Source organism: Macrobrachium rosenbergii, chromosome 16 (assembly GCF_040412425.1).
Source record: "Macrobrachium rosenbergii isolate ZJJX-2024 chromosome 16, ASM4041242v1, whole genome shotgun sequence".
In the NCBI taxonomy this organism is placed as follows: Eukaryota; Metazoa; Arthropoda; class Malacostraca; order Decapoda; family Palaemonidae; genus Macrobrachium; species Macrobrachium rosenbergii.
This window is the reverse complement of record NC_089756.1, coordinates 40,405,466-40,418,203: the sequence shown is the minus strand read 5'-3', so window position 1 is coordinate 40,418,203 and position 12,738 is coordinate 40,405,466. Positions and strand designations below refer to the sequence as shown.

Below are 12,738 nucleotides of genomic sequence, written 5' to 3'. Positions count from 1 at the left end.
TAGACATTTAAAAAATGGAGGAAATTAAACTAAGTAAAATTGACAAGTATACATAATTTGGGAAATACGGAACACGACCATTTTCCATTTTTACTTGCTTATATTTGACAGAAATTGCTTTCCTCGTCGTTGTTCCCCTGCTTAGAACACTTGGTGCGTTTCAGACATTAGCTGTTTTGACTGGCTTCCATAAATAGCAAGTATTCAGTTATTATTATGAGTTCTCCAGTATTAAGACTTTATCACTTTCCTATGTATATCGGTATTTGAGGTTTATGTCTCCAGTTAGTTTATAGCATTGTTACAGTTATTATTGTTGATACCACAATTATAATTGTTATTGTTGGTGATTATGAAAATAATTTCCTCGTCCTTGGTTAAAACGCCTTGACATTTTCCTTGGCGCCATAATGCCTCGCCTCCGTCGATGTCTAGTCTATATAACATTACCTCAGTATTTAACGCGACACAAATAGGCCCTTTAAAAGCTTGAACACATGTATGTAAGTATTGAGGCCACCCCTACTTAAAACTAAACCTACGCCAATGTTTCTGTAAACATGTCACATCGTTTAAACACAGGCTAGAAGTCAGACACACAATGTTTGGGCCCCATATAGAAAACGGAATCGAATAGAAAACGCTCGAATTAAAGGGGTAACTTGAGACAGTGGTTCTGTTGGTGGTCTTCCCTCCCTGAATTGTTTACAGTTACGAATGGTAGTGGCTTCTATGTGTTTGTTAATAGAAGGCTAATTTTGAGGACGGTCAATATTTATCTCGGCAAATACCAGATCATTAATTATGTTCAAGTGTCAATCTTGTATTTAAGTCTCCTTCCTCATCGGCTGTGACAATGGGTTAATGGACAAAGAAGTGATCGGCCTTTGATTGTCTTCAAGAGTAAATGGGGATCTCTTTCTGGCGATGAATAATGTTGATGATACAGTATTTGTCCTCTGATCCAAAGTAAACTTCTCCCCGGAGCTTGTCTTAATGTGTTATTTGGCAGCTTGTCAAATGAGATTTATCGATATACCATCAAGAAGAATCGAACGTGGACCCATTTGTATTTGTTATCGTTGAGAATTGGTAGACAAATTAAACAAGCATTTTTCAGAAAATCTTGCTTATGTTTTTCTTGGTTTCATTTTAGTATCAGTTTGCTAATGATTTATTTTATTAACTCGTATCACTTAGTGACAAGACCTGTAACGGAAATTTTTATTATTGAAGAAATCAGCAAGAGATTGGTACTGAATGACTTGCATATTACATGTTATGTCATTGCACCATGTGTATCACTTGTTCCTCGACGTGACAATGCCCAGCACTTGAGTAGGACCTCGTCCCAAGGGAGGTGACTTGAGCTGCAACCCGTCAAAAATGAAAAACACCCCAGAGAGAGAGTCCTCGAAAACTAGAACCCCGGATAAGAGTGGCGTTTCCTTCAGGATGTGGACGACAATTACGGAAGAGTTTCTCGTGCAGTAGCACCCATACATATCCTTTGAGGATTTGGCAGTACCCCAAGGAAAGCGGCCCTCCAGAGGGGGTCCAGAAGATGAGATGTAAGGGGAAAGGAGAGGGTTTTGAGGGTGGGGGTGGGGGGAACGTGACACTCACAGCGGAGGGTGGGGCGGGGAGCCACATCACGACGGTAACGCGATATTCACAAACTTGCGTTTGAGTTTGTTTCTCGAAGGCAGTGGCAAAAGGGGACGTCCGGCCGGCCATTAGTAGGACTTCCTACTGGGAGATGGCGGCTTCCCGTGCGCACCATCTGCTCACCTTGTCTTCTTCCCTGCTCCTGTGCCATCTGTGGACTCGGTTACGTCTGGCGGAGAGGAGAAAGAAACCGAGAGAGAGATTCAGGGAGAGAAAGAGAGACCGAGAGAGAGATTCAGGAGAGAAAGAGAGACCGAGAGAGAGATTCAGGGAGAGAAAGAGAGACCGAGAGAGAGATTCAGGAGAGAAAGAGAGACCGAGAGAGAGATTCAGGGAGAGAAAGAGAGACCGATAGAGAGATTCAGGGAGAGAGAGAGAGAGAGAGAGAGAGAGAGAGAGAGAGAGGCATTATTCGTGCCTTTGGTCCGTGTCACCTTGTTATTTTATCATCACAAGGTGTCTGCATATCTGTGTCTACGCAGAATGTAAAATGCATGCCAAATGCATATGGGTATAAACAGGCTGTGTTTTTATGTGCATTCAGGACTCTGATTATACACACACACACTCACACGCGCGCCCGCCTACAAGTTCGCGCGAGCAAAAGTTCTTTTGAAACTAGTTAACATTGAAATGACATCAAAATAAATTGAACGATATCGTATAAGCATTACTTTTGTTATTATTGATGTTACGATTATAATAACTTCAATTATATATATTAATAGTTACTTCTTTACATATATTTTCATGGAAAAAAGTAACAATACTCTTTGAATGCTGATATCAAATTCAGGCTATTGGTGATTATAGCAAAAAATATTTGTTTATTTATAAATTTATAACAGAAAATTGTCAGTGGTTTATCAAATAATTATTTAATATGTCAAGATTACCCTGATTTTTTTTTCTTTGTGTTGATGATGCATCTTTGGCATTTTGAAATGAATCATGCAATTTGTAAATTGACCCTGAATGAGAAAACTGTTGCAACGTTTGCAGTCAGGTTGAATCTGCTGTTGCTTTTTGAAGTAAATGCTTCATTGAATAACTGAAATATTTGCTTCCTTTTATATTTTGCTAACGTACGCAAGTTTTAAGAATCTGTTTGTGTTCCTTATGGTAATATTGAAATTTTACCGTCAAAGATATTATATTCGCTGGTCCAGTGCTAGGCGTTAGAAGGAATCAGTTGTCTTGTGGTAATCACTCTCCAAAAATTTTAGAAGTAAGTTTTGATATACCTAATCCCATGTCAGACCTCAATCTTTATTCTTGCTATGGTTTCCGTCTTTCCTAATCGCAGGGAGAATTTTACACCTCTATTTATATGTGAGGCATATACTATCCGTATTTGAATATTTTTGAAAAAGACGAATGTATGCAAGGCAGTATTCAAGTGTTAAAAGATCGGAAGGCGTTGCCAACGAAACTTTCGTTGCGCCGAATTTTTTAAAATGCTCTGATCATTTTGTCACGCATCATTTTAAGACTTAAGAAAATGTCAACACTGATGAACAGTCATGGCTTTCAATTCCTAATTGATGGCATCCACAACTGCGAGTCTTCTTTATATATATATATATATATATATATATATATATATATATATATATATATATATATATATATATATATGTATTTATATTATATAATTTATATATATATATATTATACTGTATATTATTTATATATTTTAAATATTAAATATATATATATATATATATATATATATATATATATATATATATAGAGAGAGAGAGAGAGAGAGAGAGAGAGAGAGAGAGAGAGAGAGAGAGAGAGAGAGAAATCTTTTTGCCTCGTACACTCCTTAAAACAATAAACAGGAGATCATCTTCTAGCTGCTGGGCCCAGATTTGTCTGTTGGGGGTAATGGCTATGAACGCGACCAAGAGGCGATGACTCGGCACTTGAATGTAATGAAGTGAACATTTCTCTATTTCTTCCCACGATGACACAGCCCTCTACTTTGAACTTTCGAAACTTCATCAGGAACTTCCAGTGTCAACATTATTCGGAACATACAGTAGTGAAGTTGCTCTTGTCTTTTTAAGGAATCTAAATAAGTGGGTAGAACGTTTTCGTATTTAACCTCATGTGTTTGTGGGTGGGGTTTTGTGTTTCGGAAGTGTTACCGTTAGATTATTTTTATTAATATCGCCGTAAGTGTTGTTGCTCATTTGTTATTCTTGCTGATGTAAGTATATATATATATATATATATATATATATATATATATATATATATGTGTGTGTGTGTGTGTGTGTGTGTGTGTGTGTGTGTGTGTGTGTATCTGTGTGTGTGTGCAGAGAGAGAGAGAGAGAGAGAGTAATTTCTCCGAACGAACATAAATACTGGTGAGCCACTCTTCAACCCCCCAACCTCGACATGTCATTCAAAATTATATGAGTTGTCAACACATGTCGTGAGAGTTATGTAAGCAGGGGATGCTCATGCTTATGTGATTCATTGCAGAGAGAGAGAGAGAGAGAGAGAGAGAGAGGGAGAAAGAACAGAGAGATGGAAACCTACAAGAGAGGAAACTAACATAGAGATGGGAACCTCCAAAGAGGAAGCTAACATAGAGATGGGAACCTCCAGATTAGAGAGAGAGAGAGAGAGAGAGAGAGAGAGAGAGAGAGAAAGGGAAACTGACATAGAGATGGAAACCTACACACACGTTAGCCAGTGCGTTTACTGGAGAGAGAGAGAGAGAGAGGGAGAGCGCGCAGGGGTTTGGGGAACGTGGGAGTGGCAACAATTAGGCCGATATTCGGTTACTAAATATTAGGATCATGTCAGACTTGGTCGTCGTCATCCCCTATGCTGGCTTGAGGCTTCAGATTCTTTTTGTGCCGTTTTATTGGGTTCGCTTACTTAATTCTTACATTGGCAGTTTTACTGTCGTCACCAGCCTTTACAGATAATCGCTAAATATACGCAATGAGTGTTTAAGCAGTAAAAAAATTAGAAAATAAACGGGCGTATGTCGAATGATGTTATGCTACCAACACTGTTCACTAGAACGCCTTACTACAAAGTTCAAGAACTTGTCATTCGCGTAGCCTGTTTCAGTTGTTATTTGGTGACTATAATGTCTTGAAACGCATATCTAAGTCATTTCATTTCACTTTCATTTGACTCTTTAGTCTATTCTATTTCACTTAATAAGTGACGACAGTTTTCAAAAACTGTTTTCAAGTGACATCCAAGTCATCAGTAAACAGGATATTTGGTAACTCACCCAACGTCGGTATCATCGGAACTTAGAAGCTGTTCTAGTTATTGTCGTAGATTTAGCTGGCCTTATGCCCAGTAAGATATTCGACCGCGTTCCACAGAATTTCATTATGCCACAGTTGGCTTAAGCATTTGGGCGTTTGGTAATTATTCGACTGTAAAGAAAAATATGGGCAAGCTAACACCATGGTCTAGGCATATATATATACCTAGACCATGGCTAACTCTTGACCTAGGGGAAGGAGGGATGAGAGTCGAGAGAGAATGGATGACGGAGAAAGAGCGTTTCTGAAGAAAGAAAAAGCAATACGGAATTAAAAACAGAAGGTAAGTGGATAGATTAATGGGTGCAGAACGAAATGGAGGAGGAAGACGAGAAAAGAATGCGCGGAAGGTTATTAGGATCTGGAGAATAAAGGAAAGCAAGGGAATAGGATGATGTCATTGAAATATCGAGTGTCACAACGAAGAAGAGGTAGATAGTGACAAAAAACTTGATTTAATATGGTATGTTGCACACAAAAACATTTCTTGGCAAAGACGAAAGGAGAGAGAGAGAGCAGCGTCCCTTCGGCCCCTTGCTGCAACCTCTTTCATTCTTTTTACTATACCTCCGTTCTTATTCTCTTTCTTGCATCTGACTTTCCACCCTCTCTAACAGTTCTTTTTTAGTGCAACTGCGAGTTTTCCTCCTGTTACACCTTTCAAACCCTCTTGCTGTCAATTTCCCTTTCAGCGCTGAATGACCTCATTGGTCCCAGCGCTTGGCCTTTGGCCTAAATTCTATGTTCTGACGTCACAACTCGTAAGCTGTCGCCAGCGGAGAAGAGGTACTCGACCATCGAAAAGGAAGCCCACACTTTAGTAAACTCGATGAAATATGTTGAGATTTATTTGTCCTCGTCTTTTAAGGCCAAATAAGTTTCTATCTGTATGTCTATCTTTCTGTCTATCGTTGATTAATGGAAAGCATCCATTGTAAAAGCTAGGCGTATTGGAAGTACTCCTTTTCTGTGGCTGAGTTAGTCTAATCGAGTGATTTATTTTGTTAAGTTAATATTGGCTCTGCAGTATTGTTTTCATGTTCTTATTTTATGAGAGAAGAGAGAGAGAGAGAGAGAGAGAGAGAGAGAGAGAGAGAGAGAGAGAGAATGAACATCCAGACTTAAAACCTCCGCTTAAAAGGTTCATTTTTGGTCTTCACACCTTGACTCGCGCAATACCGACCCTTTACACGTAAAGTTTGTATTGTCAGCTAGAATTACAAGTGATGTGATCAGCTCAGAAAAAAAAAAGAAAAAAAAAAAGATTTCCTAAGAGACCTCTTCGCCCCCTGGCTAAAGCGGCACCAACTTCATTTATTGGCGTTGTGTAACAGTATTTAAAACAAGAAGTTATAATGTGATTAAGACTGACTGTTTTGGCGCGGTTCTGTGTTAATAACATATTATTTTGCGCGTTTGACGTTAAAGCCCGCCAAAATTCGTTCGCGACTTTTCAACATGGCGCATTTAACCGGGTCTGAGGGAGTGTAAATCTTCCACCACCCCCCTCCCTTTGATTCCCCGGCCTCCTTCCCTCCCTCCCCGACCAACTCGGAAAGACAAAACACCGCGGAAACTTAATTCCATCCGCGGCCCACCAATAACATTTCCCGCCGATGTGATTCCGAGGAAAACCAATTCCCAGCAGTGGGGGACAGTGAATACAAAAGAAGTTCCCCTGTGTGTTGGCGGCGATGAAGTCAAAATAATGCTTATTCGATTAAGGAAATTGAAACTCAGGTCAGCGCATCTCGGTGGGATTGCCGGACGTTGGCTCAGAATATTTATGTCGCGTTCGTACAGTGGGGCTGTCTGTCGTGAGATATGTATATGTATATGTATATGTACATGTATATATATATATATATATATATAGTGTATATATATATATATATATATATATATATGTATATATTTACTTGGCTGTTTTGGTAAATACTAAACCAGAGCAAGTTAGCCGTGTTGAAAACATAATTACGTACAGAGTACTTTCTTTTGTGGATCCCTTATCACAAATGCATATTTAGATACTATTGTACTGAAAGACAATGAAGTGGAGTGGTGGTTTATATATGTTTCATTTCCATTATATATACTGTATATATAGATATATATTTACATGTGTATACATAATATGTGTGTATGCATATACAGAAAACACACTTAAGTAGTTTATCATATTTCACTAGTTTTCTACTTTATGAGTTATATTTTCACTTAGGAACATTTCCTGCAGATGCAGTAAGTCAGTTTCTTCAGTTTAATGTTTCAGATGGAATAACATTTTTCAACGAAATTACAAGAGACTTATTTTTTAATTAATACAGCAGTGGTTCTTTCACCTCTGGGTGAAGATTCATTTTCCCTTCTCCGTCAGTAACCGTTGTCAAGGTCTTATCTTGTTGCCATTTCTTTTACTATTCACCTCAGAGACCATCAGTGCAAAGGGAATTTAAACAACCGGTTTCTGTCTTTTGTCGTAAAACATAAGCTGCAGTAACTGCAGTTGTAATGGACAGTAACTGCAATAATCGGAGCATGACGTTGCTTATTGAGAGTGATAAAAATCTAATGATGTACTCACAGCAGTCAGAATTTCCCTGTTAACATCTTATGAAACTATTAGAAATGGCCTTATCGACTCTTGTAGTTTGAATGGAAAAAAGCTGTCGTTTTAGATGAAGCCAGCCTTTTCAGACACGGAGTCTTGCTCCAGAGAAGCTAATACCACAGAAAAGGATTTTACTGCAGTTTGTTCGTCCGTGCGTTTCTTTTTGTAGGTGGCGAAGGGTGAGTACACAAATGCGTATTGTTTTGTGAGGTCAGTTATGTTTGGTGGAAGTGATTGTTTTGAAGATAGTGACACGAATGTGGTTGAGGCCAGGCCACTGCAGATAATATCATTAGGTAGATTCATCACCATAAAAGCTTGAATTGACTTGGTACCTGTTGCCAACAGGTGTTCCCTTTGCTGATCGGAATCTGAGTCACAACAGTTTTATCTCGTAGTGGTGGTGTTGCATTGTGCTGTTCATTACCGTTAATGCTTGATTTCACGTCAGTCTTGAAGCATCAGAGAAGCTCGATTCATATCTTTTGAGTCATGAGTCGTTATGATCCAGTGGTTATATGCTTCGTGTTTGGATGTTTCTTTTGTGGAGTCATTGATGCGGGTAAGTTTAGATAACAAGCATTTGAAAATTTTTTTTCCATTACTTAAAATATTTCATATCGTAGTTAAACCTTCAAGTTTCAGAGTTAGTATGATTAACCTAAAGTTTCGTGTGGTGCTGTGATTTTTGCAATAAATAATCGCTGATCGGTTAGTAGAGCCATTTGTTCCTTTGTTGTTGTTCACACACATATACTGTGTATTATATATATAATACACACACACACACACACACACACACACACACACATATATATATATATATATATATATATATATATATATATATATATATATATATATATATATATATATATATATACAGTATATACTTGTGTGTGTGTGAACGACAAAGGAACAAATGGCTCCACCAAACGATCAGCGATTATATATATATATATTTATATATATATATATATATATATATATATATATATATATATATATATATATATATGTATATATATATATATATATATGTACTATACCTATATAAACCTATAACGCAAAGAGTTAATAATGATGGCTTCATAGCATGTCAAGTGTTCATATTGTCAGAGACGAATGCTGATTGTGTGCTCTTTGAAACGAGGATGATGAAAAATGGACCCTCCTGAAGTTTCATTGATTCCCAAGCTTCCGAAAACATTCACTGATTTCCTGACCTTTTTCCGCATTGCCTTGGGAACATGATATAAGTGGTAAAAATTGCTTTTTTTTTTATTACCCTCCTACGGTAATACGTAACTAACTTGGACGACGTGAAATCTTTGCAAATGGGCCCTGCTTCTAAAATGTCAAATTATTTTTAGTTTTCCAATTACCTTTTGCTTTCTGTCCCCAAACAATCGTCTCCATTGTTATGTGGTATGGTCCTTTCCATATTTTTTTAAGAAATGGAAAAGTTTTCAATATTCGGTTCGCATTGTAAGGACTTGAAGGAACTGAAGTGCCTCCATTGTGTGTGTGTGTGCGTGTGCGTGTGTGTGTGTGTGTGTCATGCTTTTCGGGAGGCTTAAGGGAATTAGCGAGTAATGAAGGATTTAATGGGCACACTTCTTAATTGTTCTTTTCAAATTGAATATTGACAGCATATTAACCATTATTTTACATTGTAAATTAGATGGACTGTTTGTTTTGCGAATGTCGTAGCATTGTTAAAAGTGAAAGCTTACTCGGATCACATTAGTAGCCAATAATAGATGATAGAAGTTGAACAGGCTTTCGAAACCTCCCACTGGGTTTTTTTTTTCTTTATATGTGAATCCTTAGTGGAAGTTTTTCTTCAAACGTCCTAGAAGTTCCTAAATTTTATGAAGTATTCTATTAGTACTTCCCTCATCCCATTTATTAATTTCAAATCTTGATTGTTTTTGACAAGTAGGGACCCATGACTTAAGCCCAGTTTGAGTGACCTTGACCCACTTTTCAAGGTCAAAGAAGTGTTTTTATGCCAGATGACAAAGTATTCTTTATCACTTAATTTTTCATTATACATGGTTTGACAGGCAAACATTTTATCATTTGGGAGGTGGGATATTATTTATTGCCTTTAAGACTGACTGACAGTTTTGAAAATTTGGTGATTATTCCCGTGGGGGGCGGGGGAGGTAGTGCCGTCAGTGCACCTCACGTGGTGCACTGTAGGCATTACTTAAGGGTCTTTGCAGCTGCAGCTTCTTTTATTCCTTTTACTGTGCCTCCGTTCATTTTCTTCCTTCCATCTGACTTTCCACCCTCTCTAACAATTGTTTAATAGTGCAACTACGAGGTTTTCCTCCTGTTACACCTCTCAGACCTTCTTACTGTCAATTTCCCTTTCAGCGCTGAATGACCTCATTGGTCCCAGCGCTAGGCCTTTGGCCTAAATTCGATACTCTATTTCGATTAAAGAATTAAAGAATGTCTGGTTCTTCCTCCTCTAAAAACACCCAATTAAAAGCAGCAATACAGAGCACCTTAAGTTAGTCTCAGGGAGTCTGACATGTCTCTTGCCAGAGGGTTGAGCTGACATTCATATGGGGATCGCTACCACCTCAGCTAGTCCGTCCAAATGCAAATGTAGGTTGGGTCTTAGCTAGGAGTCATGGGTGGGGGTGGGGGGTTCATGGAGAAAGGAACCGGACACCCTACTCCAGAGGGCTTGTCACCCCACCCACACCATTCGTAGTGTGGGAGTGCCTTTTTGACTTTGAATGGTCTTGGGTTTATAATATATATTTTTTCCTCATTAAAACTTCAAAAACTATGCTATTAACACTACAAAAAGTATGTTTGTGGAGAATCCTGTGGTGTTGTTTCAGTGGTCAGAGGAGTGATATCAATGACATTTGATTTAATACCTCATTCAGTATTGATATTGAATATGAGAATCTAGTGAGTATTAGTTACTGTAATTGTGTTACAATTATCATTATTTGTGCTCGTAACGTTACCTCTTTTATATGTCCCACCTACAAACTAAGCGATGTGTGTTTTGTAAGGCCTGTTTTTTTTTTATAAATGCATTCATGCTTCGTTTAGGTCTAGGGGAAACAACTACCAAAGCAGCACCATCTAGTGACTGCACAGAGGAGCAGTTCAAGTGTCCCGATGGAACGTGCATCGCCTTGGAACAACGTTGCAACTTCTTCCAGGACTGTCCGGATTTTATAGAATCTCCCCAAGCCGACGAAGCAGGATGCTGTAAGTTGTATGTGTGTGTGTGTGTGTGTGTGTGTGTGTGTGCGAGCCTGCCTGCTTTTATGTGTGTTTTATGTGTGCGGACCTTCGTGCATGTTTTGCGTGTGTGTGTGTGTGTGTGTGTGTGTGTGTGTGTGTGTGTGTGTGTGTGTGTGTGTGCTTGCGAGCCTGCATTCATGCTTTGTTTGTGTTTTATGTGTGCGAGACTTTGTGCATGCTTTGTGTGTGTTTTATGTGTGTGCGAGCCTGCTTCACACTTTGGTTGTGTGTGTGCGTGTGTGTGTGTGTGTGTGTGGTACATTTGTTTTAGCCACGTGTAAATTCACCATTAGATTACCCATACAATTTTAATGTTTGCTCTTCATGTTTGGTACCATGTGAGCACTTACAAGATGTATTCCTTTGATAATCGTTTATCATTATTATTATTATTATTATTATTATTATTATTATTATTATTATTATAATAACCGCTCAATATGTTATTACCGTTAAATATGCACTGTATGTCAGTTTAACGACAGTCATTTCAAAAGACTTTTCTTTCTCAGGCCAAGCAGTATTCAGCCATAAAGATAAATTCTTCGTTTTAACCATTTCAGTCTTCTTTCGTTTGAAGTGAACCGAAGATTGTAAAAGTAAATCTTAAATTCCATATTTTGATCTAATGCCGTCACTGTCTTCCAGTGGAAATTTCGTGTTCCTTCGAAAACGGAAACTACTGTGGATGGAGCGTGCACGCTGATGCAGGAGGATTCACGTAAGTCTCTCTCTCTCTCTCTCTCTCTCTCTCTCTCTCTCTCTCTCTCTCTCTCTCTCTCAACAGACTTCGCTAGTGGAAAATTATCGGGAAGTGTGACTGTTCATTTGTTGTACAGTGATTGTACGTTGTACAATGATTGTACATTCAAGATGTTCAAAGTAGTTAGTAGTAATGCTTCACGTAGTGCGCTGAAAAATGGTTAACAGCATTCCTGGGCTAGAGTGGTAGACCAAAGCTGTTCAGGTAGATGGAAGCTTCTGTGTATACTTTTCAGCTTGTCTTCGAAATAGTATACTATGAATATAAGCTTTTATTGAGTCCCTTAGGATGACATACATAACGGTAAACATGTGCTTATATATACGAGTGTCAAGTGTTGCATATAGTGTTGGTTTTTTTTAGTTTTATAAAACGTTTTATATATGTTGTAGATACTCATAGCTGCACATCATGTCAGGAGGTATAACCTCCGTCGGACATTGCTGCCTGAGGTGCCTAATGCTGACTTTGGGTGCATTTTAGCGTCACCAATGAGAGACTTGAGATCATTTGTCCTCTCTGGAAAATAAATCTCTAGTGCGTGTGCTAAGCAGTAAATTAATTAGTTAGAGTAAGATGAGTTGCAACCAAGGTAGAGAGTGGAATGAGGTAAGGGGCTTCATCCCAGAAAGACTCGTTGATAACCAAAGATTCTTTTACCGCTGACGACGTTAAACTAGGTGGGTCATGATCAGTTCTATGATGGGTATCTACAAAGAAAGCCAGATATTGAACATTCATGTCTTTATAGCATGGGACTAGCAGCATCCTAAAAGTACATGCTGTGAACAGGAAAATAATACGTTTCGACACCAGCTTCGTGAAGCGGAGAAAGTCGTATGGGATATACTGTAATATATGTGTGTGCGCGCGCGTTTGCTTGATTTTGTGCACTGAATCAAGGCTCCATGGGTGGTACGATATGTAAACAAATTTTTACAGTTTTTGCATTTTCGCTTATATTGTAGTTTCAGAGTTGTATAGCTTATGCAAATGATTCAAGATATTAATTACCAGCTGATAGGATGTAAGTTAAGCGTTTTCCAAAAAAAAAAAAAGAAAATAAATTCAGAATCAGACGAGATGAAAAATATATGTACTTAGCGATG

At 38.3% G+C, this 12,738-nt stretch overlaps 1 protein-coding gene across 1 annotated transcript in view; it reads left to right on the top strand.

Moving 5' to 3' along the window:
- The first annotated feature begins 7,940 nt into the window (after window positions 1–7,940).
- Window positions 7,941–12,738, top strand: part of LOC136847359 (MAM and LDL-receptor class A domain-containing protein 1-like) — a 10,047-nt gene continuing 5,249 nt past the window's right edge. Inside the window, exons 1-3 of the mRNA XM_067118962.1 lie at window positions 7,941–8,146; window positions 10,669–10,830; window positions 11,515–11,587. Of these exons, the coding sequence (XP_066975063.1) occupies window positions 8,077–8,146; window positions 10,669–10,830; window positions 11,515–11,587 (305 nt within the window). The 5' untranslated portion in view covers window positions 7,941–8,076. The remainder of the gene's footprint in view (window positions 8,147–10,668; window positions 10,831–11,514; window positions 11,588–12,738) is intronic.